Below are 26,864 nucleotides of genomic sequence, written 5' to 3'. Positions count from 1 at the left end.
GAATAAAAAAAGAGCTCAAACAGCCAAAGCAATCCCAAAAAAACAACAACAATAACAATGAAAAATTTGAGGCATCACATTACCTGACTTCAAATTATACTATTAATGCGAGGCTACTGTAACCAAAACAGCACAGTACTTGTATAAAATTAGACACACAGATCAAGGGAATATAACAGAGAACCCAGAAATAAAACCATATACCTACAACCACTTATTTTTGACAAAGTAGATAAAAACATACACTGGGGAAAGAATCCCCTATTCAATAAATGGTGCTGGGAAAATCGGAGAGCCACATGAAAAAGAATGAAGCTGGATCCCTATCTCTTACATACAACAATGAACTCAAGATGCACCAAAGACCTAAATGGAAGACCTGAGATCATAAAAATTCTAGAAGAAAACATAAGACAAACTCTTCTGGACATTGGTCTTGGCAAATAATTTATGACTAAGACCCCCAAAAATAAATACAATGAAAACAAAATTAAATCAGGATTTAAAAAATGTGAATTTTGGATTAGGGAATCTATGATTTTTTTTTTTTGTCAAAAATTCAAACAGTAAAATAGTAAATGCCCTTTTTTTCTCCCCAAGATTCCAATCTTACCATCTGGAAGGGATCACAGTCTTCCTAATATTTTTCTGAGCACATGTAAGCAGTATCTTCTGTTTTAACACAAATGGAGATTAGTGTCCAATTACTGAGCACCTATCATATGGGAAATCCTGGGCAAGTGGCTGTGGTCTAAGGGTCTGTGACTCCCATTCCTCCTCCCCACTCCCCTTCCCCATAGCTCCTCACTCTGTTGTTGTGTCCTGAGCGGTTCAACGGAGAAGCTCCCATGGGAAGGAGCTGATGGCAGCCTCCAACTCATGGTCCCTGAGACAATAAATCTGCCAACAGTCACATGGGTGAGCTTGGGAGAAGACCTTCCCCCAGTTAAACTTTGACATCCCTTGATTGCAGTGTGGGGATAGACCTGAGCCAGAGCACTCAGCTAAGCCACATCCCTGTAATCCTGACCCACAGAAACATTATTTTAAGCCACCAAGTTCAGGGTAATTTCAGGGTAATTTGTTACGCAGCAACAGATTTCTAATACACTGTCGAAAACTAGGTAAGTTACAAACAAGCTTTCAGTTCCCTACCTGTAAAAGGGAGATAATAACAGAACCTCCTTCCTAAAATGGTGCAAGTGTTGAAATTCTTAAACTGTGGTATGGCTCATAGTGAGCACACAGCATTGTCATGTTTTTAAAAATTCTGCTTTTAATTATTTAATCATTTATGATTATGTGATTTTGTGTCTTTCTCATTCCACAGGAATAGAGACCATGTTGCAATGAATTGCTCTACTTATCAATCAATGTAGTGGTAGGCAATCTCTAGGTTTAATTCTTAGAAAGGAATTCTCAACCAAAGGTGATATATATCAAAATCTTAAAATATATTGCTAAATTGCTTGCTAAAAACGTACCAGATTTATCTCCATTAGTGGTGGCTGGGGTTGATTTTTTCCTCACACATGTACACTATTAATCTCTTTAATTTTAATCAATGCAATATGTTATTATTTAATTTGTATCTTTTTTCACATTTTTTGTTTGTTTTGATTTACAGGTAATTTTGAGCATCTTTTCATGACTGTATTGGCTATTTGTACTTGCCATTTATATCCCTTGCCAATATTTCTACCGGGCATTTTGTCTTTTTCTTCTTCATTTTCCAAAGCTTTTTGGGTTTTAAGAAAGTGTTTCTATGTCCTCATTTTATATAACTCTTTTTTTCATGGTTCTTGTTGTTTTAATGAGAATTGGGTATTGGATATTATCAGCTACCTTTATCATCCACTGAATGCTCATATGTTTGTTTGGTTTTTTTCTATAGAAGTGGATTGTAGTTTTAAAAAACTTGCTTTTTTAAATTATAAAATTACCTCTTATGGAGAACATGTTTGTTAGTATAAGGATAAAGGGTTTTATGGAAATGTAAAACTCTACGAAAAAGCCCTTCGATTATTATTTAAATACTTAACTTTAGTATACATGTTGAAATTTTGTGAAGTCTATGAATGGTTTTCTCAAAGGTGACTGTAAATTGGAGCTAGATCCAGTCCAAAACATACAACTTGACAACTCAGCCAAATGTAGGATTAAAAAAATATATAACTATAAAACAGAAAGTCTGGAGATCTCAAATTACATAAAACTGTTTTCCCAAAATTCTGAAAAATTGAATCATATGCTGGTACAGTTTGAGAAAGTTACAGGATTGTCCATGTCAACAATATAATTTTTCCCTGTCCTTAAAGAATTTTACCCAGCAAAATACTTGTAACAGTTAAACATTTATATTAAAGGAGTATAACATAAAATTTAGCTACATAGCTAAGTTGTCTCAATTAAATAGCAGAAAAGGATGATCTGTTAATTCCTATTTGGACCAAGATAAGCCTCTTCATTACTAAAAGGTCTCAATGAAGACAGAAATAAAGTATTAAGTGCATTTAAAAAACATTAAATCTTTTTTTCATCAGAAAAATGAACCTAAGTTGAACGTTACTGAATCTAAAGATCTAATCATGCCTGCTAAATGAAATAACAGTGAACACACTGCCAACCAATTCATCTATTATGAGGACGATAGTTCCGAGGGTTAGCACTCGTTTAATTTGAGAGACTTGGACTTCGCCGTGGTTTGCTAGAATTATCGGTCATCTACTTTAGATTCATCATTATTCTAAAGAGTAACATTTAACCCAGTGCATCAATATGCAAAAGCCTGTAATCTTCTTAACACAAGGTAAGCACTTTGGGTAATTAGCTAGAAGATACAATACAGCAACCAGCAGTCATTAATTAAAGAGCTGTCAATTTTCTCTGGCTAGCTGGGGTCAAGTGCAAATAATTTTATTACTCCATGACATGAAAATAAAATAAACTGCTAAAGCAGAAGTAAGGCACATACTGAATTATTGGTTACGTTAATACTGGGCGACCTTTCATATTTATTGAAAAGATATGCCTAGCTGTGTTCCCGGGGACTGAGGGTGTGGTGATAGTGGAGAAAGAACAGCTGAGTGTCACCAAGTGAGCCCACTTTGAAGGCAGCAGGAAATAAAATAATTGTTTCATCTTTTCTTCCACCCATAAGTCTTTGCTGGTCTGTAGAGAGGGCACTTGGCTAAGAATCAGGAGCATTGGGTTCAAATGCAATCTGAAACTATCTGTGCTTTATTCTCTCTGCATCCTTAATTTATTTATTTTTTATTTTTTTATGCCAGGCATTGTACTCCTGGGGAGGATGCCTCCTTAATTTCATCATATGTAAAATGAGGAGAAAAATCAATTTGCATATGATATAGGATTGTCATTCACATCAAGGGAAACCAGATCAAATGAATACCAGTGTAAATGCCTATATGTAAGAACCAGAAGGAGTTGGCCAATGAGCATATTCAGAGAGTCCCCCTTGCAGGGTGGAATAAGACTGATTTGAAGTATCACCAAATAGGGGGCGGGAGAGCTCTGTGTGTTCCCGGGTTGCATTCCAATGGCAGGGTTGTAGCTATTTTTTCTCGTCACCAAGGAATCAAGAACACATTCCTTTCTTCCCTATGGAGAAAGTGGGCTTTTCCCAAAGGATGAGTTTGTTTTTCTTCTTCAGGGAGAGGGCTCTCCTTCTCTGAGAACAGTTGGTGGGTTGCAGGGAGTCAGTGTGTGCAAACACAGAGGTGGAGATGTGAAGAGAAGACAGCACGTAAGAACAGCACCCGCAGTTGCACCTATTGAAGGCGTAGCAGCTAGAAATGGAACTCTCGCTCCATGGAGGAGTGCTCAGTGTCCTGGGTGTCCTGTTACAGAGAAGGGCCCAGACGGGGACAGGGGCACAGTTTGAGACAGTGGTCTGGTTCCAGGCTGGAGAGCGATGCTCTATCCCAAAGAAAGAAGCGTCTGTCACTGTACAATACGTGCCTGCAATATTTGTGTCGTGTGCATCGTGTGCCAGATGCTCTGTGTCCATCCTTAGCGATACCACTTTCCATCGAAACTCTGCCCCAAATTGCAGGGACCGGAAGCCTGAAAACTACATTTCCCAGCTCCTTTCTCACAAGATTCTGGTTTACATTTTACCAGTGAGAAGCACTTAAACATGATTTGGGAGGTGCCAGGAAAAAGAAGTCACTATTTTCCTTCAGAGAAGCAAACTGGTGCACAAGCAGATGCCAAGGGTTATAGCTGCTTTTGGGAGAACTGCTACAAATTACTGCTTTGGTGCAGTAGGAGGTGGGATGGTGGGCGGGCAGCAGCCTCCCTGGGTGAGGTTTACAGTCAGAAGTTTGGTTCTGGTATCCACACTAGGAAGCCTATGGTGGGAGGCTGGGAATGGAGGGGCTGTTCCCAAGGAGATGACCAAGGCAAGGTGCAAGGACAGTACAGAGACCCAGTTTCTAGAGTGGGGTGTGAAGGGGACGCTCGTTCTGAGCAAAGGCCCTGGAGCTGGCACTCAAGGTCAGAGACTGGCTGGTGGACGTGGCTGAATACCTCGGCCAGAAGACCTGGAGGACACTCGGTCCTTGGGCTGGGAGCAGAGTGACACATTCCAGAATGGATTAAGAGACCAGAACTCACGAAAAAACCTTCGAGGACTAGAGAACTGAGGGTCGCCAGGCCTGTGCCATATGAACCTACCCCCATTGAGTTATTTTAATATGAAACCCTGCTTCCATGGAGAGGAAACAAAAGATTTTATTTAAAGGAATATTTTTTCTCTTGACCATTTTCCCCTTTGAAGACTTGTCTTTTGAAAGGAAAGCAGGTGATATCTGTCCCCTTGAGTGCTGAGGAAGGAACGGCCTGAGTCATCTCACCAAGGAGGTCTGGAGTGGGTGTTGGCAGGACACGTGCCCCAGAATCGACCTGCTCGAGAGCCTCAGGCTTGTCCCCCTCCACGTCCTTCTCATGGTACCCCCAGACACAGGCTTTGAGGACAGTAAAGGGTCCCTTCGGGATGTCACCTTGGCCTTGGGAGCGGAGGTGGGGCGGGACCAAGGTGCAGCATTCCAGGGGAAGCTCCCAAGGTAGGAGGAGACCCCAGAGAAGGCCAATGCAGTGGCTTGACCTTGCATCTTAAGCACAACATTTATTGCCCATCCTGGAATTGAGCACCTTGTATGCAAATGTCCAAGGTAACTGTTGCGACTGTCTGGTTTTATTTCTATGGATTTCTCAACAAGATAATCAAGTTCCCCTTGGCCCTGTGAAGAGTGGATAACCAGCAAGGAGGATTTCTGCAGGTGGGAGAGGACTCTTCTGGGGCCCAGGTGGCAAGGGACAGCCAGGCCCTGTGGGAGACTGTGTGTGGTGACAGCAGAAATGACAGCAGGAGAAAACGGAGCCAAAGCAAGACGTCGAGATGGATTCTCTGGAGCCTCCAGGGAAAACTGGGGCTGGGGAAGCCACGTCGTACAAATGTGCTACAGCTAAGAGCAGAAAGGACACGGGGACATGTCAGCAGAACTGATCATGACAAATCCCTGGAAAGGCCTGTGAGGGGAGCTGACTCAGGCAGAATTCCCCCAGGTGGGAGAGGGAATTCTCCCCTTTGCTTTTCCTCCTTCTGTCGAAAGGTGGAAGTAAGTCACTGCTAGAGCTCACTGGCCGACTTTTGAGGGTGAGAGACTCTTGCTGAAAGTAACAGAACTCTTCTTAATATATAAGAAGCTTGGGTCCTTGACGACTTAAGAGAGCCAATAAACTAATCCTGCACCTTCTACGTCCTGACTCCTCTTATGAGAAAATAAACCCTTGTGAATTTAAATGGCTGAACTCAATCTTCACTAAGGCAATAGATGTACTTAGTATTGTATTAAAATAAACTCTACACAGACATTAAAAAGTCATATCAAACGTCCATATATTTTGCCATGGGAAAAGAAATTAATAGCATATTGCTAACTGAAGCAAGAAGATGATAAGCCAGGAACAATCATAGTTGATCAAAAACTTTTAAAATAGTATGTGTATCTATGGGGATACAATTGCTTGGAGGCAGGCCTGAGAGGCCAGACAAAACATGTTTGCAGGAGTTAGTATCTTTGGTTATCTTTGAGTGTTGTTATTTGAAAAGAATTTAACTTTTTAAAATTTTTGTTTTTGCAATTTCTAATTTTGTCTTCAATGATTTGACATAGCACATGAAATTTAAAGATAAATAAAGCTAGTGTAACTTAAATTTGAAAATCAGTGATGAGAAGGAATAAAATGTCAGTAACATACAGACAGACTAAAGATTAATTAATCTACATGAAAACACTGTTATAAATACATAAGACAGAGAGACAAGTGTGCGAGTAGCATAAGAAATTTCCCAAAGGAGAAAAAGAAATGGTCTGTAAACATAAGATAAGACCTTTTCATCATTAGTAATTTAAGTATGCAAATTAAAAAGGTAAGTCATTTTCACCCCTCGGGTTGTAAAGATTAAAGAGAAAGCTCTAGCTGGCCAGAATTCTGGGTCATCACACACCCTCACACTGCTGGTGGCCGAAGTGTCCTTGGCCGTTACAGACTGGGAGCCTTGTATGTGGTCACGCTCTTTCCCGTCTAGGAATTTGCAAGAAAGCAATTGCACACATTGAGTTAACATACAGGGATGTTCTTTGCTGCACTGTTTTTCACCACCATGAAAAACGGGACACAACTTAAGAGACAGAGCATGAACATCTGCATGATGGCAGGCATTGAAAAAAATAATTTTGAAGAAGAATAATGTCATGGAAAATGTCCATAATATCAAATATGCTCATTGATATACATGAATTGAACTAATTCTGCTTATCTGTTTCCATGTAATAATGCAACATGGGGCTTCAAATACGGCCTAAAATAACAAGTCATGGGGGGCAGAGACACTGAATAACAGGCTTTTATTTGTGAACAAAGTGCTTTTCATGTGGGCCTTGGATGTGGGGTGCTATAGGGAGCTGCTTCAGGGATTTCTTAAAGATTTAATTGTTCTCCTGATCAAACAGTGGTCTGGCACCCTCTTCCTCCCCTTTTTTCCTTCTTTCTCAAAAAATAGATGCCAGAAGGGTTGTGGCAAGTGAACCATTTATTTTCCTTCAATTGTTAATTTTAAACTGAGAAAATTCAACATGTTACTTTAAAAATATATACAGACTACAAGCCACGATGGGTTAACAAAAACACACATACACCCACAACTAGAGATGAGTGTTCAAGTAACGTGAATAAGAAATTTGCCAAAGGAGAAATAGAAACCTAGATAGTAGGTCTTAGATTGTTGGAAAAAAAGGACCATGATAGATTGGTTGATTGATCTCACTGGTATATATTTGGCCCTCAAGTGTTTGATAAATAAATCATTGATTTCAGATGGCTGCATGAGAAAAGAAAGAGAACTTCCAATATGTTTGCAGGCACAATTAAGGAACTTTTCTGAAGAAGCCAATATGATGAACATAAATTATTTTTCCAGGGACTACAATGGTTCCACCGCTAGTTGCATGTTACACACTTCTACTTAATGTGATGTCTGCAGTGTTACCTAAAAGCCAGGAAGCATGCTTAGGAGTAGCATCAAGGAACACTGGACGCTCACAATAGGAAATTGGGTGTGTTTGTTTTTAAAAGAGGGTAAGCGGATGGCACATGACTTGCATGTTCTAAGGTGATCAGGGACATACAACACTCAGTGATTTTATTTTTAACTTTCTAAAACCACCTAATCTCATATATCTAAATACTGAGGAAATGATTCTTCAATCACAAATAATTCTGACGATTTAAACTTGCATCTCCGCATGTACAGGTCTGCAGGGGTCTCTAAGCAGACCACGGTTATCGGATACGGTGAGCAGGTTAGTACTTTCCCAAGTGCGAAATTCACCTGCATGGGTAGCCTGCCTCCCCTTCCCGGTCCTTCCTAGGGAAAGTTGTGTGAGAACAGACACTTTGTTGGCCTAAATAAAAACATCCAGACAGGTGACTAGGGGTGTCTGTGAGAGGGTGATAGGCTTGGTGGAGACAGGAACATAAATCTACTTGCAAGGAACGTCTCTGGAAAGACTAGAAATGCTCATCCAACCTTTCAGAACATAACGCAGGTTTGGCAGCCAAGAAGCAAATCAAGGAATGTCACACCTTTAGAGAATTTCCACACGATGGTAGGCACAGGATAGCCCTCAGCCGAGCAGTTGAGAATGACGGCTTTGCCGTAAATCCCGTCCTGGTCCCGCGGCTGAACCACAAACTTCGGAGGAACTGAAAAGAGAAACGTCACCAGTAATTCAGACAAGACCAAGACTGAACAAAGGTAGGATTTTAAGAAATTGGATAACATTAATGAACATTAAAATACAAAGAATGTTTCATATATGTTGGGAAAATAAAAACATTACTTGCAGTTTAGCACAGATCTCAGGGCTAGAAATGTTTCTGATTCTTATTAATGAGCTTTTAAAAGAAATTGCTTTTAATTTTCTGGCCTAGCTTTTTGTAGGGGGCTTTACACATGGAGAGGCTGCCAGCATAGAGCCAAGGGCTGAACACCTCGATTTGATCCCCGGCTCTGCTGCTTCCTGTTGGATGATTTTGTGCAAATTATCAAAGGTCTCTTGGCCTCGATTTCCTTATCTAAAAATTAGGGATAATTACAGCACCCATTTTAAAGGATTGTTATGAAGATCAAATGAATTAAGGTTAGAAAAGTTCTCAGAACCATGGCTGGAAGTTATTAAGCGCTGTAGGAAGGTTGGTTAATTTAGTAAATGCAGTATGTCTACCTTTCACATATCCTTAATGAACAAAGTACCCAACTTGCAAATGAAATAAATAACTTACAAAGCCAATAGGTCTCTGGGATTTTGCTTAACTAGTAAACAATTTTACTTCATGTAGATGGCATTCTGGGACAAATATATTTAATAAAATGTAAATATATATAAAATATGATAATAATGAATGATTGTCTCATGGTGAAGAAGTTATTTCAAAGAAAAATGTTAGAGATTATATAGAGTATAATTTTCTAATAAAAATGATCAATCAACCTCCAGGGTAGATTGCAAAGTTTAAGACATCATACAAAAATCATTTTCCCCAGGGTGGAAGGCAAGTGTGCAGTTGTCCACATTCTATATTCTATTTGGCTCAAATTCTGCTAAGAGCAAGAAGTCCCTTGTCAAATGGATAGGGTATCCAAACTCTTGCATTTCCTCTGGAAGAATGTCTAATTATAATTGATCTGTGACTCTCTCCCCTCAATTTGGTTCTAATCCAAAGAAATGTCACTTAAAAACTGATCAAGGAGGTTTATATGGTAAATAACCATTAACATAGTGTAATGTATATGTATATGGTAATAACATATACCATAATATGTAATGTATATGGTAATAACAGATGACAATGGCTCTTAAATTAGTAGAATAATTCTACTATATTATTACTGAAAATTGTTTCAGATACTGGTAGGACTAGCCAGTGGATTCCCTATGCACAACCCCTTTGATCTCAGACTGGAATTCTCTCTTCCAACACCCACACTGATCCACAGTCACAAGAAAACCTAAGAAAGAAACTTGAGATTCTTAATTTTTATGACAAAGAAATTAATAGCTCAGTTATTTGACCTTAAGTTCATATATTATGCAACTTGAGATAATCTTGAGGAAAATTCTATATTACTAAATGCATGAATAAGGCACATCATATACATTTCCTTTAAACATTGATAGAAGATTGTCATCAATTTAAACATTCACTACCTAAGTAGTTTCTTATCATATAACAGCAAATACATAGGGTCCTTTCATGAAAGTGAACTTGTGAGTTATAATAGTTACAAAAGAATTGAGCAAGTAATCGTCCAGTGGATCCGAGAGAGAGGTTGTAGAGGTTGTATTACGTGTCTTTCTTTCTTTCTTTTTTAGAGACAGGATCTTGCTCTGTTACCCAGGATGGAGTGCAGTGGCATCAGCATAGCTCGCTGTAGACTGAAACTCCTGAGCTCAAGCAATCCTCCTGCTTCAGTCTCCTGAGTAGCTGGGAATACAGGTGTGTGCCACCACACCATGCTAAGTTTTTAAATAAATTGTCTTTGCCCACCCAGAGCCTAATGTGAAGATAAACAATATACCTTTGGGGATTTTCATAACTTTAAGATGGCAGTAGCACCAGATAAGATTGAAACTCTAGAGCAGGAAGAGTGTCTGAATGAGGACTCAATGTTTAAAATGCAACTAGTGACATCCATTCTCATATGCTCTGAGCACTCCAAATGGCCAACATCTCTAGGGACAATGGAGTTCCCAATGTTTTTTTTTGTTTGTTTTTTTATAAACAATGATTTATTAAAAGAAGTGAAGACCTTTTTAAAAGGACTATTGCCTGACCCATACATTTTTTCCTACAAAGTGACAGTCCAAGAAATTGTTCTGAGAAAATCAGGAGTTCCCCAAGTAGTCATCCATCAGTAAAAGGTAACATTTACTGAGTACTCAGTGTGTTTCAGGTTCTCAGAGTCACCTCACTTGACCCCTCCCACTATTCTTCTCAAGATAATTATTTCACTGGTTTATTGAAAAGACTATTCCCCACTGTTACTCACTCCTGCATCTCAGGGTTTCATCTCAGTTTTCACATCTTACTCAACACATCTTCTGAGCTATTGCCCACTCTCATCATGAAGATTGTCTTTTCCTTTCTTGATGCATAGACCACCATATCCCACTGATCAATAGATATTTCACAGATACCTTGAACTCTTGCCTCCAAAATGGTACCCATTCCTGTCACCACCATCCAGCAAGGTCCTCAAGAAAGAAAACTGTGCATTATCCTTCATATCCCCCCTCTTTTATCTCCTTGTATCAGGTGCTGATTATTCCTTGAAAATGTATCACACATCCTCGCATTTTCTTCATCTCCACTGCCACTCCCTAGTCACAATGGTCTGGATGTGTGGGGAAGCGCCACATCCCCTCTGTCCATCTGGTTTCAGCACCACCGGGGCGGACAGCTCCACACACTTCACCAGGATACTGCCCTGAGGGCAGGAGTCTCCTCACTGCCCCAGCCCTTCTCAGAAGTCATGACCCTTCACCCGCCCCCACTGGGGCAGCCCTGACATGCGGAAAACAACTGTCCGTCAGTGAGTAACGGAAGTCAGGGTATAAGTGTTCTGCCTCCCTATCCTCCAACCCAGTGGGGACAACTCCGAGGCACGTTCTATGCTGTGCTTCTTGAACAATACGGGGCATCGGAATGGCCTGAAGTGCTGATTAAAATACACGTTGCTGAACCCTGTCCCCAGAAGTTCTGACTCAGTAGGTCCGTGGTGGGATCCAAGATCCTGCGTTTCTAATGAGCTCCCAGGTGACGCCGTGAGGGCTGGCGCAGAGACACACTTTGCGAGCCGCTGCTCCACTCCACTCCTCAGCGGGGCCCCGCAGGAAAGAGCTCTAGCAGAACATAGCAGCAGCTCGCTCATTAAAACAGCTTTTATTGATTTTTCCCCCCTCCCTTTCTGATCTCATTATTTCCCATTGTCTTACTCTGGGACCCAGGAATTACATCCCAAATAAACTATCTGCAGACGATTTGTACCTCACACTCTGCTTTCAAGGCAACTCAATCTAGGACAAAGCCAGTGTCGTCTTTTACCTGGATTTCTCGAACAGTTTTGTAACTGGTCTACCTGCCACCCACTGTCCCACTTGAGTCCCTTCTGCACACAGTGGCCTACAGGATCCTTCTAAGACACAAATCAGATGGTGTGACTTCCCTGCTTAAAAGCATCATGCATTCCCATTGCCCCTTGCTACAATCCAGACTCTTACAATATTTGCAAGACTCTTCGTCGCTTTAGTCCTTGGTCTCCTGTTTCACTTCTTGCATTCCCCTCTTGCAGGCCTGCTCCAGCCCTTCTAGAACCCTGTCTGTTCTCCCATCACAAGACTGCCCCTGCTGCTGGACTGCCACACATGCTTCTGCATCTCTTTGTTTAACAAATTCCCACTTATCAAACTTTGCATCTCATCCCACAGCTCACTTAGTCTGGGACACCTTTTATGATGCTGTGGATGAGATTCAGTGCTTCTCCAAACTTTTAATAATTTCTCTATCACAGCCTTTACCATGCTTGCTTGGTATTATTTGTTGAACTGCCTGTCTCCCAGATCAGGGAGTACACCCCGTGAGAGCAAGCACCACCCCTTTCTCACAGACCACTGTCTCCCCACACATAGCACAGGGCTGGAATACCCTGCAACTATTTGTGGAATGGACAAATGAATGACTTGGTATTATCATTTCAGTTTTGCAGACTAGGGAATGGAGCATGGCCAAGTTAATAACTCAGAGCAGGGGTACCTTGTAGCTCAAGGTCTCTGAGTAGGATGGGCCCAACAGAAGTGCCATTGAGGGAGAGTGAAGAGAGCCCCGTAGGAAGATCCTGGCCAATGAGATACAGAACCGGAGATGGGTGCCCATGGGGAGCCCGCAGGATTGCTGCAGTTTGGACCAAAACTTAAGATAAACCCTAAAGATCTTGCATAGTCTGTATTGTTTGGGTGTAACATCTCCCAGAGTTGCTGGTTTCCTTTTTTAACAATTATATTTTGCTTTTTATCATTTGCTATATTGCAGTGAGCATGCTTGCCAGTATTGCTGGTTTTCCAACAGTGCAATTTTTCCAGTGGGGATGAGGGGTGATTAAAGAGATGGAGGAATAAGTTCAGCAGAATAATTATGTCACTTCCCCTAGCACAATGTAGGCTATTCTTGCCTGCATTTCCCTGGATCATAATTACATGCACATTATCCAGCACTCCTGTCCCTCCAAAAATAGTAATTTGATGTACATTCTAAAATACCAGAATCCTGTCATGGGATCCAGATGGGCTGATGGTATTGAAGTTTCAAAAGGGTTCTTTGGAGGGAGTTTGCTTTTGATGTGGCCAGAAATGAGGACTGTTTAAAATACGGTGATCTTTGGCTTGATCTGTTTAATGGGGGAAAATTATTTTTGTTGTTATGTTTATAATAAAACAGGCATTTTCCTAGTCTTAGAGGTAGTCCAGTGTTTTATGTTTGGATTTCACGGCTTCTAAGTTGCCATGTATTTCCAGAGAATGAATGTAGGTTTCCCTAACTGTAAGCGTGGGTGGGTATTCAGTTTTATTGAAGATAAAATATCTGAAAGCTATTTGATGGTGGTGGATGGCATTTAGCTGAGATGATAACTGGTCCAAGTCTAGCAAATATTTAATTTATGAAACTGGAAACCAAAATTGAGTGGGTTCCCATCGCTCTGAGAATAGATATCCTGGCCCGTACGTATCTCTCTCCCCATCCTCTCTCATTGGACAAGGGGAAATTGGTCTTCTTTCTGTCCTTTGAACACACAAAACTCACTCCTGACTCATGTCTTCATGCTTGTTGGTCTTTCCGCCGGGGACTTGCTTCCTGCAGATCACTGTGACTCACTCCCTCACTTCACTCAAGTCTCTGCTCAAATGTTTCTTTTGCATAGTACTTGTAGATACCTGGCATTGTTTGCTTGTTTGTCTGTTACCTCTCTCCTTCCCTAGAACTTTAGCTCTCTGGGGCAGAGGCGTGGTCTCTCTGTTTTGACTACCATGGTATCCCTAAAACCCAGAGCAACATCTATTATAAAACAGATGTTTAATAAATAACTGTTGGAGGAAAGAATGAATAAATGAATGAATGATGTAAAACGATGGCACAGATATGATATCAAAAATTGGATCAATAAGCACAGCAATAAGATGGTGGCCTTGCATAATTTTCCTGTCACCTGATGACCTATTACAGGTCCTTTTGCTAGTGTGTTTGTTTCTCTAGGTAGTGGCTCATCATTAAAAACCAGAAACAACAGATTCATCGTAAGACTTAAAGAAGTGTGAGGAAATGGACCTCCTGTGGCATCACAGGTAGGAACCATTGCCCCGGCGGTTTTCCTGGCAGTGGTGCAGTACCAAGGTCAGGCGTGCTCTGTGCTACACCTAGCACTTTTCCCCAAAGTGGCTTCATTAATGCCAAGGCTGCCCACTGAGCATGGTGTCACAGAGGTCACTGGTCCACTGCTAGTGTCAGCCATGGGCACAGACATGAGAGCTAGGGATTTTTGCTTTTTTGTTTTGCTTTGTTCTGTTTTGATTTTTGTTTTTAACATCTGCCTTATGGTAACAGCTAATTTATTTTACATGAAATCTTCATAAATCCTCCCAGTGACCCAGGATATCAAATAACAAGCTAAGCTTTACAATGGCCTAAGGTTGGAAGACTCTGACACAAAGGATAGCTAAGAATCAGGCCCCCAATTCCATTTCTATTGTACCCATTTATGCTACATCTCAGCTTAAATTTCTTAGTTATCACTTCCATCTCTGACATGCAATTTATCATCAACTCATGTAGTTTCTTCAAAAATATATTATCCTTTAAGTTTTCCATTCTGACTATTTCTAAGGCCACTTTCTAATTAATTGCCTCATGCTTGGATCACCCAGGGCCTCTGATGTGTGATGTCCTTTGGTCACTATCCAAAGTCACATAGATGTGCATGGAAGGACGGAAGAGACAGAGGGAGATGAGGGTGGAGATGCCACCCACTGAGTGCTGATTATATGCTAGGCTCTGTGATAAACACATTGCTTGTTATTTTATTAAACCCCAAGAAAACCCATATTAGGTACTATCTCATTTTATAAGAAAACAGGTAAAGAGAGGCTAAGGCATTTGCCCAAGATCACGCAGCTAATAAGTGTCCAAACCATGATAGGGATGAAAGGAGAGGGAGTGTGGAGGGGGAGCAGGAAGGGGGTCAACAGCCAGGCTTGCAGGTGCGTGGGCTTCCCTGGCTCCCTGACCTGTGGGGCCACAGCCATGGACTGCTGCCACACTGTCGTCTTCACGAAGGCCACTGATTCTGGGACATCTGTGGTTCTCCATCTCCCCACGTCTATTACTAGCAAGTACCTGTCCATGGCAACAAGCAGATGGGCTAACACTAACTCTGACCACGGCACAGCCTCCACCTCTCAGCTAGTGCTGTTTATTCCTCACTGACCCCAGAAAGTACACTCAGGCGTGTCTGTGCTCCTCTTAATGATGCATTAAATGGAGAGTAATTGAAGAACTCTGTCGCCAGCACTAAGGCCATAACAATTGTCACCAACAATTAAACTCTCCGACACTCCAAGAGGTAGGTCTCACCATTCCTATCTTATAGGAAGGAAACTGAGACTCAGAGACATTCATTCAATTCCCCCAAGTCACATTTATACAAAATGAACAAGCAGAAATGTGGGCCTTGGTCTTCTTCCTGAAAGTTCCAGCGTTGTTTTTGTATTTTCTTTTTCTTTCTAAACGCTTACTTACATATCAAGGCCGACGGAGCTCCCTCCTTCCAGGAAGCCTCCTTCGAACACATCAAATGGCACTGATCTCTCCCCTATGTGCTCCCCACTGTGCTCTTGTCATTAGCAGTCTGTCACTTTGAGACTTCCAAACCACCCTCGCCAGGACAAGGCAGTGCCAACGTCTCCAAACTCCTCGTTCTAGTTCTATTTTTCCCGAGATGCATCTCAAGCCCAAAAGGTCAAAGCACCTAAGAGAGAAGCGTTTCCCAATTCCAGTTAAAGATGAAAATAAAAGCTCATACAGTTATTCGCTAATGTTGCTTGCTGTTTTCACGTGGGTTTTGTTTCCCCCAACTATATCTGTGCAGCCTTTCATCAGCCAAATGACAGAGAGTGTTCCAGAGTTAACAGGTGAGTCCACAGTCTGCAATGTGGAATGCTCTTTATTCCAAACAGTAACGATAAACAGTGAGTCTTCATTTCACCTAAAAGATCAATTTAGCTCATGCAGTGTATGACACAGCTTAAGTAGTGATAAAAGTCAACCACTTGGCCATTCACAACAAAAACTGGAATTCTGACAGCAGCTCCCTGATCTATGGCCATCACGGGGGGTTGTCGCGACATAGGAAAAATGGACCTCCAGGAAGATTTCCCAGAGTCTGGAGAAAGCACCTGCTCAAATGCCCCTCACGGTCCACGGCGGCTACTCTCTTGCGGAGGAGGTTCGCCATCAAGCCGTCTCACACACGTCCCTGCCTCAAGTGGTCATCGCGCCCTGCAAAGAATCTTCCACGTTGGTGCCCTCCTTGTCATCCTGACCACCACCACCACCTTTGCTCCAACCGTCGTCACTTCTCAGTTGGGTTAGAGAGGTTTCCTTCCACTCTGGGTTTGTGTGCTCTTCCTCTCCCTGTATTCCAATACACCACTCGCCCTGACATCGACCATGTGACTTCTCTGTTTGAAACCCCCTAATAGATTCCCACGGCCTTTGGGCCTCTTTCTTGGGGCACAAAAGCTTCAGGGTGGGAAGCAGAATTAGTTCTATAGTCTCGGCTTTCTGCATTTTCCTCTCCAGCCAAACTGTCCTGTACACAGGTACATAAGTGTGTTCTCTGCAGCTTTCCTCCCACTGCAGGTAAGAGTCCTTCCAGGAACATGTCTTTCTTTCTCTCTTCCTACCTAGTCGCTGTATTTCCTAATTCTCTGGGATCCCTCCCGCCCTCCAGGAATCTGCCTCATGCATCCCCTATTAGGTAACTCTCTTCTTTCATGGTGTCCCGCAGCTTGTCACACCACCACGTGACCTGTCACCTGCTTCTATCCCACTGACTGGGGCTCTCGATGGGAGAAAATGAACTGTCATCACCCTAGGGACCATCCCAAGGCCTGGCATCATGAGCATGTGCTGAGTATGCTGTTGCTTAAGGGTGGAATGAGAGAAAGATGAAGGAATAAAGAGCAGAAAAATGTAGTCATTTGAGAGCAGGTATAAAAAATATATATTTGTAACTACCCATTGATATTTTAAGGAGGTACAAGTAAGTAATTTTATTTTTCTTTCACTAGCAAGTAAAGAAAAAAAATTTAAACTCACCACTGGAAAGTTTTTGTAGAAACAGAATAAAGATTGCTGCAGATAAAAGTCTTTTTCTTTTTTTTTTTAGACAGAGTTTCGCTTTGTTGCCCAGTCTAGAGTGAGTGTGCCATGGTGTTGGCCTAGCTCACAGCAACCTCCAACTCCTGGGCTCAAGCAATCCTGCTGCCTCAGCCTCCCGAGTAGCTGGGACTACAGACATGTGCAACCATGCCCGGCTAATTTTTTCTATATATAATAGTTGGCCAATTAATTTCTTTCTATATATAGTAGAGATGGGGTCTCGCTCTTGCTCAGGCTGGTTTCTAACTCCTGACTTCGAGCAATCCGCCCGCCTCGGCCTCCCAGAGTGCTAGGATTACAGGCGTGAGCCACCATGCCCGGCCCAGATAAAGTCTTAAAAATAGCAAATGCCTCATTAAAGAATGAAGTATATCTTGTATTTCTTATCTAATTAATTCATTTTAGTCATTATTTTACCAACTGAAATTAAAAGAAAAGTAGGCCCTAAGAAAGTCGCTTTGACATAGGTCAGGAGTTATTTAAATACGACTGATTTTCTGAAATCAGAATTATGACCTATTATGGAATGAAGAATCTATACAATATGAGCCCCAGACTGGTCCAGTTGTAAATTTTAGTCCAATTTTAGTTAGATAGTTTAAGTCCTCCAGGTTGGTTCTTTCTTTAAAAATTGCTTTTGTTATTCTAGGTCCCTTTCATTTCCATATATGCTCTAGAAAAGCTTTTAAATTTCTATAACAAAGCTTGCTAGCCTTATGGTTAGGATAGTTTAATTTCTCAGCAATATGTTTTAGTTTTCAGTACACATTATGCTAAATGTATTCCTAAATATTTGATGTTTAGAAGAGCATATTTTCATTTTTCAATTGTATTCACCAGTATATGGAAATACAATAAATTTCTGTAGGTTGGCTCTGTCCTGTGAACTTGCTACTTTTGCTTAGTAGTTATAATTTACATAGTGGTAGATTCCTTAACATTTTCTCTCTCTACTCATCTTTATCATCTGCAGATGTAATGCCTTATATTTATCTTTCTTGCCTAAGTGCAAAGGCTAAGACCTCTAGAGCAATGCTGAGTAGAAGTGTTAAGAGCAGGCGTGCCTGTCTTATTCCCAATCACAAGGATAGAGAGTATAATCGACTATAATATTTGTCATAGGTGCCTTTTATTATTATATATTGAGGCTGTTTCCTGCTACTGCTCGTTTGTCAGAAATTTTTTTAAATCAAGAATGGATGTTGAATTCTGGCAAATTCTTTTCATTTATTTTATTCATTTCTATGGATTTTCTACTTTATTTTGTTAATATTGTGAAGTCTATTGATTTATTTTTTTATTTTTTAGTTTTTTTAATTTTTAAGTAAATACATGCAGATTTTATTTATTTGATATCTGTATGGGTCAACATCTAGGAATGTCAATAACATACCAGAGTGTTTTATAAGCATCTGCAGACATTGAAATAGTAAATGGTACAACAGCTCTTTTGGAAAATAAAAGCTGTGTCATTTTATTGATCTTTTATGCCCTTTTATTGCTTGAGTTTTCACATCTAGACTATCCCCTTTTTCCTAGTAGACAATTTTTGTCATAAAACGAATGAGATTTCCATAACATTAAAATAAACTTTGATAGTCCTTTTGAATGTGTCCCTTATGATTGGTACCACCCTTTTGGGATTTCATCAGTGGGATGCCTAGGCGACCTATTTACATCACTATAAGCTTTAAATTCTAGAAGGTCATTCTATATCAAAATGGACATTTACCTAAAACATCTTTTTGAAGAAGTTCTGATGTATTTAGATCCTCAAATAATATTCTACTGTATTTCCTATATTTTCTTGTTATGAGGGAAAAAAAACCCTTTCCAACTTAATAGAAGGATAAACATCTCTTATTTTGCACTTACTTGGTTATCGAGGCTATTTTTCTTCTGTGTTTAAATTTCAAAATATTCAGGGGGCACAAATGTTTTAGGTCACATGGATCGCTTTTGTAATGCTTGAGTCCCGGCTACAGGGGTGCCCATCACCCAAATAGTGCTCAAAGTACCCAGTAAGTTTTTTTTTTTTGCCTACCCCTCCTCTTTGCTCCCTCCTGGTTGATTTTGACTGAGTTTTATTTCCCTCTGTGTACATGTGTACTCATCGGTTAATTCCAATTTTGATTTTATAAATGATTGATGCCTGAGTCCCACCTCCAAAGATGGTTGTTTGATTGGTAGAGGCTACAGCCTGCACATCAGGACATTTTTTAAGTTCCACAAACAATTTGAATGTGCGACAGTCTGAGAATCACTAACCAGTGATTTTTTATTAAAAAGGAAAAAATAAGGAGGAATTCCTCAAGAATATGGAAGATGGATCTACTCCCAAAGATCATGCTTTATTTGGTCTGGGTTGGGACCAAAACTGCACATCAGCATTTTCTGAAATCTCCCAGGAGACTCTGCAGTGCAGCGCAGGTTGAGAACACCTTGCCTTGCCTACTGCTCAGTCGTGCTGATCTGTTCGTGAAGCACATCTCCTTGCTCAGGGCTATTCCGCCTACCTGGGGGCTTAATGCTAATTTCACAGAAGCTTATTTAATATATTTGAAGAACGATCGCACGGAGCCATTAATCATATTGCGATCAGCTACATTATCCTGAATATCTGGGCTCAATTTCAGTTCATTTGACCTTTGCCTTAGTCAAAATAGTCTGGTTGCCTTCTTTCCTGCAAGGGCAAGAGACACCAAGAGCAGCAGCCATGTGCATTTTTATCTCACGTTTCTGTTCCCTGACCTGGTTCCTTCAGAGCAGATTATATGGAAGACAGGCTGATGTACTATTTTGCCCTTCACAAACCACAGCAAAAGTCAATTCTGCTTACAAGAAAACACTTGGGAGACAGATACTAGATCACCTCCCATTTTTATGTATCTTCAAAAAAATCAGGAAAAAAAAAATAAAGCATCCCGATTCTTACACTCAAAAGTGCAAAGGTAGAAAGAGGAAAATGTCATGAGTATCTTTAGTTTGTGTCTAACCAAAGATGTATTTTCTTACTCATTCGCTTGGGGAATTTATATTTTTTTCAGAAATACAGCGCTTGTTTCTTCATATGACTGCTAAGTCAGTATCACGTTCTTTTGCGGGCAAGCAGATGGAAAGTGAATTCCTTTTCAGCCACACAGGAAGGTAGAGGTGACAAGGGAACGAGGACCAAGGACTGAGGAAGGACTGGAAACCCACCACTCGAGAAAGAGTCTGCACAGATCTGTTGATTATCCTGGAGATGGTGGAAACTTTCCCCCTCCTGACGACGACTCCCAGACAACAGAGTTTGGGAATGTTAAATGCAAATAATCAACATTAATATAACTCTCTAATTTTGTGCAGTTACTTTGCGATGTGGCTGGCCACTGTACCGGCAGATAAATGCACGCCACTCTTGGGGACTCATGAAGCCCCAGAATGCCCCTGTTTGACAGACTTCAGACAACACTGGCTGCTTATTCCACAGGTGCAGAGTGTGAATCTTCATGGGAATTTGGTGGCTTGCACAACGATTTGAAATAAGACCAGAACTTACCTTTTAGATGTATGAGCCCACTGCCAATGTTTTCTATAAGGTAGACTGCTTTCTTTTAAAATTTTTCTGTAAATAATACCACACTCTGCTTAGTTTAAAAAATGTTGCAACAGCTTCCCTATCAAAACAATGATAGTTTTGATGCTAAATGGAAGGGATGAGCAAAGAAAACTATACTCCTAAAACGAAAATAAAAGATATAAAAAGCTACTATTTGACAGCTCTTTAGAAAACCCAGTGATATATGGCTTTGACAAACATTTTATTTTTAAAAGCCATTTCTCTAAATGATTAGAGGTATTCTACAAAGTGCTATATATGCGTCCTTTGGTTTTCAATGACCACTGGGTAGGCATACATAAGTCCTATTTTGTGAATTCAATCCTAGGGCTCCCACGTTTCGTCCACACATTTCTTAGCTGCTCATTATTTGAACGATCATATTTTAGATAAATAAAACCTTGTCTTGGAGTTCGGGGGGGGGGATGCATGGTTGGTTTCTATGGTTGTATTTTTTTTTGTAGCGGGATAAGAGTGAATTTCTGTGTCGAGCCCAGCCCCATCCGTGCCATGTGCAGCACCTCCCTCAGTTTACCTCTCACAATCAGCTGGCTTTGGTGCTCCACAGCCGCTGCCTCGTTCCGCGCTATGCAGGTGTAATTCCCGTTGTGCACCAGGGAGAGGTTGGAGATCCTTAAGGAGCTTGTGAAGTCAATGTTGTCGATGGTCACCCCCAGGCTCCCGGGGATCGGCCGGCCATCCTTCTGCCAGGTGATGGTGATGGGCAGGTCCCCTGAGACCACAACACACGGGATGAAGACCCGCTGCCCAATAGAGAATCTTGGAAACTCAAAAGGTTGGATAAAAGGCGGAACTGAAAGAAAAGAAAAAAAAGTAATAGAGGAAAGATAACAAACCACGTGCATAGTCTACATTCCCTTTCCCTTGAGCCCTTTCACACGGCACTGAAAGAGTAACACCATCATCGATGTAGCATGTAAATACAGGGACTGTAGTGGATTTGAAATGAGGCTTCTGTTATTTGAATTTTCTCATCATTCTAAGTGAAAAGCATGGCTTGATTTGTACTTGAGCAAATACGCTTACCCTAATTTAGTTCAATAATTTTTTTTTTTAAATTCAATAATCATTCTTGAAAGAAAACATTTCAGACTCTGTGCCCTGCAGTGTAAATACTGTGAAAGAGGGATTTGGGTTTGGTTTTCCCTTCAAAGCTTTTCAAAATGATGTGTTCAAGAGCAGATTTCTTCCCTGATTTGCTATTACAGCACTACAATTACTGCTTCTCCTTCCAACTACTTCCTTCCTCCCCCATAGGCACACTCTAAACCTGTTGGAGAAGCAGACATTCCAATTTTTTGCTGTTAAAGTTCTTTATTATGTACAGCTAATAAAAACTGTTAATTATAAATACTTATTTCATGTTAGAATAATTGCATCTTTACTTCACATCCCTTAATCTTGCACATTCTGTGTGGCTTTTCTTTATGGACTGGTCCATGGAAGTTGTATGAGCTGCCGAGAGCTGCTGTTGCTAATGAAGACAAGCTTACACCCTTCATCCTGGCCAGCCGCACCCACAGCCGACTCAGGTCGGAAGGCTCTTTCTTGATTTAATTTCTCTGATAAACTCCTATTTGTCCTTCTTGCCTCAGGAGCACTCTTCTTTGGTGCCTTTCTAAATGATTCTATAGGGTCTTGGCATCCTAAAACGGTTAAAATGGAGCCAGGGGAGCTAACTTTGAATTCTACCTCAGTCAACTTATTAGTTATGGGTCACGGCTAAGTTATCAATATTAATATGCTGTTTCTATCAGCATGTGGGCAGTTATTTATAGCCTTGCTTTGCAGATGAGGAAAGTGATACTCAAAGATGTTACTTTGCTCTTGTCTTAGAACTAGTTAATTGTTCTATGAAGGCTTAGGTCAAGTCTACCTAGCTAATATCAGGGCCTGGATTGTTAGCTTTTGTTGTGTTTTGTGTATAGATTCTTTTAAAGAAGAAAGTTTATTTTTATGCAGGGGCTTGGAGATGACTAAGGGTACAAACTAAGATGCTTAAGCAGGTAATAACCTAATATTATATAAGCCAATTATTATACTAGGTGATTTTACAGAATGAAAGTTGTTAAATAGCAAGATGTCTTCAGAGTTTGTTTATTAATCAACTGTGGTTCATTTCAATTATCAACTCAGGAGAGATGTAAGGGATCCCACTGAGAAATCTGAATGGAAAACCATTTGTTCATTTATTCAATAATTCAAACAAGTAATGTTTATTGAGCACCTGGCATGTGCTTGGCAACACTGTATGTGCTGGACATGCATCAATGAACATAGTATACCAGTCTCTACCCACTGGAGCTTTCATGTATAGCCATAGGCAGCCGATTGCAACAAAGCACAGCCATGGCTATTCTCTTCTTTAATATTATTGCTATTACTGCTAAATGCCTTTAAAAGCAGCTGGGAGCTAGAACTCAGAACTGCAAATGCAACCAGAGTTAGAGAACTACTACACAGGTGGCTCAGGTTAGGTCTTGCCAGAGAAATTAAAAACAAACATATCAAAATGGCCGAAGGTACCAACAAGCACACTGAGGTCAGAATTGCTGTGGATTCTCAATGTAAAGTTAGACCTTGGGGTTCGAAGTGAGTTGATCTGATGCTAAGAGAAAAAGGTTTCAGGATGAAGTTCTACCTGGTGCCGGCAGAAAGAATTAGGTAAGATTAAGGTGTGATTGTTTACAGCTGGAACATGCTGGGGACAGTGCCAAGTTGAACCAAATGTGCTTATGCTTCTTTAAATCTTTCCCCAAGTTGTGTAAAAGTTTACTATGTATGTAAATATTTACAACTAATAAATTGCCATGTTTCATTATAAAAAATACTATATTTCCTCTTTTTTGGTTTCTTGCACACAAAAATCTGGTTGTCAGCATACTCAGACCAACCTTGCCAATTCTCTTGGCTTGGTGCTTGTTATCTAAATTGCAGATCGTTTTTTTAAAAGAAAAGAGCTTTGGAGCCAGACTACTTGGGTTTAAGTCTGGCTATGCTATTTCCTCTAGTTACTTAACCCCTCTCTGGGCCTCAGTTTCCTTATTTATAAAAACAAAGAGTGCTGCCTTGAGTTCTGAATGAGTTAGCTCAGTGATTCATAAACTTCAGCATGCTTCTGAACCAGTTTCTTAGCATTAGTACGATTTCACAAGCCTTTAAGATGAGGGGGAAAAAAACAAAACAAAACAGGTGAATTGAAAGACACTGGGTTCATTTTCCCTACCATTTACAATAAGGAGAAGAAATATGTAAAGACTAAGACTTACTTTCCGTTCTCTAGATCAAGAAAGAAAGGTAAGACACAGTGTTTTTTGACCTAGTTATTGAATAAGAAAACAAACTAGGGTCTAGGCTGTCAAAAATTGTTACATATAAGAATGTCTGTTACAGCATAAGACAGTTACAGGATGGAGGAAGGGCGTTGCACACTGTTTTTCAACAACAGAGGCAAGAAGGAGCTACAGAAGAATCCGCATTTAAAAACAAAAATAAAAACCCAAACGCTATGTTTTCCATAGTTCTGAAATAGTTGTGACTCGTTGGTTTATAGTGTTCTAAGGAGTATCATCATAGCTACTTTGTCACAGAGCAGCACTGCTGAAAATCCGGAAGGGTGCCTCCAAAGCATTGAAACCAAGGTCAGCAGTAACACACTAAACCTCATGCACATCGCTCAGAGGGAAATTCCTGGCTTTGAATGTCTTATTCTAAATCATCACAATACTCTCAGTTTCCTTGTTGATTGATCGAAACCAGACCCAGAGAGCTCAGGCACACTGACGAGAGCTTAGTGAGAAGCCGCGATTGGCAAACTAAAGACAGGCAAGAAACTAAACTGTAAAGAACAGACACGGAAATGCAGCACACACAGCAGCTGGGGCACACTCTGGGCTGGAGGACACTGCCCTCAATAGTCCGCTTTGTTCTAATTAGTACAAAATCACAGTACTTAATTAAAACAGTGAGTCATACGTTACGGGTAACATATTAAACGGGAAAAAAAAGATATATGTAAAAGCTTCTGCATAGGCAAGGAAACCATCACAAGAGCAAACAGACAACCTACGGAATGGGAGAAAATATTTGCATGCTGCATATCTGATAAAGGGCTGATAACTAGAATCTATATAGAACTCAGGAAAATCAGCAAGGAAAATTCAAACTACCCTATCAAAAAGTGGGCAAAGGACATGAACAGAAACTTTTCAAAAGAAGATAGACTAATGGCTAACAAACATATGAAAAAATGCTCAACATCTCTAATCATCAGGGAAATGCAAATCAAAACTACAATGAGATATCACTTATCTCCAATGAGAATGACCTTCATCAAAAAGTCTCAAAACAATAAATGTTGGTGCAGATGCAGAGAGACAGGAACACTCCTACACTGCTGGTGGGACTGCAAACTAGTACAACCTCTGTGGAAAGCAATATGGAGACACCTCAAAGAGCTACAAGTGGAACTACCATTTGATCCAGCAATCCCATTACTGGGCATCTACCCAAAGGAACAAAAGACATTCTATAAAAAAGACATCTGCACTCGAATGTTTATAGCATCACAATTCACAATTGCAAAGATGTGGAAACAACCCAAGTGCCCATCAATACATGATTGGATTAATAAAATGTGGTGTATGTATACCATGGAGTTCTACTCAGCCACAAAAAAAAAACCATGGTGATCTAGCACCTCTTATGTTATCCTGAATAGAGCTGGAACCCATTCTACCAAGTATCCCAAGAATGGAAAAACAAGCACCACATGTACTCACCATCAAATTGGTATTAACTGATCAACACTTAGGTGCACATATAGTAGTAACATTCATCGGGTGTCAGGCAGATGGGAAGAGGGGGGAGGAGATGGGTATATAAACACCTAATGGGTGTGGTGCACACAGTCTGGGGGATGAACATGCCTGAAGTTCTGACTGGGGTGGAGCAAGGGCAACATATGTAACCTAAACATTTGTACTCCTGTAATATGTTGAAATAAAATAATAAAATAAAATAGTTTAAAACATATTTACAAAAATAAATCTAACCAGAATAGTTAAAATAAAAATTTACAAAAGATTTAGTGAGAGGGAAAATCCTTTTCCCAGAGTACCATCAAAATGAGGTCTGTTCTGTGTGGTTTTACTTGCCACATTACACAAGATGTGTGTCGTCATTAGCATAAATTAAGTCACCAGACCTATTTGTCAATCACATCACTTTTCACGACCTAGGTTGTCTCTCTTGCAGCAGCTATGAGTCGCAAGTCTGCTGCATAAAAACGCTTAACAGTTTTGAAGGGTCCAAAATGTTATATTTTACACTCCTAAGACATAAAATTGGGGGGAGGAGTAAATCAAGTGATGAAGAAACTCTTCTCATGATTTTGGGAAAGCTGAACGGTCTGTGTGGGACACGCTGATTACTTTACCTGGGTCATTACATCACCCAAACACGGTAAATTCCCTAAATCTTGCTGACAGTGAAAGAGTCTACATTACAGGAGCATAAATTCTGAATATGACATACCTTTTCGACAATAAGAATGTAAATATCTGCTAAGTGTCACTTGTTACCAGGTTTGTGTGTTTCTCTCTATATTATGGTGGGGGCCCTTCTCTAAGGAAGCTCAGAGCCATTGAATACCACCAAATGTCCATTTAGACTCTTATTCTGTCTAAATCCTTAATGAGAACATAAAATCAGGCTAATGTACTTCTGTGTCTTGTCCCTCAAAAATTAATTGTGCATTTCTTCATCGGGGGAAAAAATTTTTAAATTTTTCCCCTGAAGAAGAGGAGTATGACATATTGATAAAATCAAGGTCAATCTTGGGAAATGAGCAGGGTGATCTTGATCTGGTTTCTTTAACTCTGATTCTATTTCTTTATGTGTAAAATGGTGACAGTGAAACATAGCTCATGAAAGCGTTGGCAGAGAGCTTTCCGTAACATGCCCAGCGCAGAGCCCTGGGCAGTAAATAGAGGGTACTCAACCCACATCCTTCCATCTTCCCTCTGACCACGGCCCAGAATTCACAGGAAAAGCAAATATATCCCATGCATGTTGAGATGTTCCAAGGCCCTATTTTCATTGCCACACATGATTTCATTAATTCCACATTTGTCATCTCATTTCCAGTTCTGGTTTAACCTAA

The 26,864-nt window shown here is 40.5% G+C and overlaps 1 protein-coding gene across 1 annotated transcript in view; it reads right to left on the bottom strand.

Moving 5' to 3' along the window:
- Nucleotides 1-26,864, bottom strand: part of DSCAM (DS cell adhesion molecule) — a 682,487-nt gene that overhangs the window by 208,156 nt on the left and 447,467 nt on the right. Inside the window, exons 9-10 of the mRNA XM_076000082.1 lie at nt 21,216-21,494; nt 8,173-8,292 (exon numbers count right to left, since the gene is read on the bottom strand). Coding sequence (XP_075856197.1) covers nt 8,173-8,292; nt 21,216-21,494 — 399 coding nt within the window. The remainder of the gene's footprint in view (nt 1-8,172; nt 8,293-21,215; nt 21,495-26,864) is intronic.

Source organism: Microcebus murinus, chromosome 1 (genome assembly GCF_040939455.1).
Source record: "Microcebus murinus isolate Inina chromosome 1, M.murinus_Inina_mat1.0, whole genome shotgun sequence".
NCBI lineage: Eukaryota > Metazoa > Chordata > Mammalia > Primates > Cheirogaleidae > Microcebus > Microcebus murinus.
The sequence above is the reverse complement of the archived record's forward strand: the minus strand, read 5'-3'. Positions and strand labels throughout refer to the sequence as shown.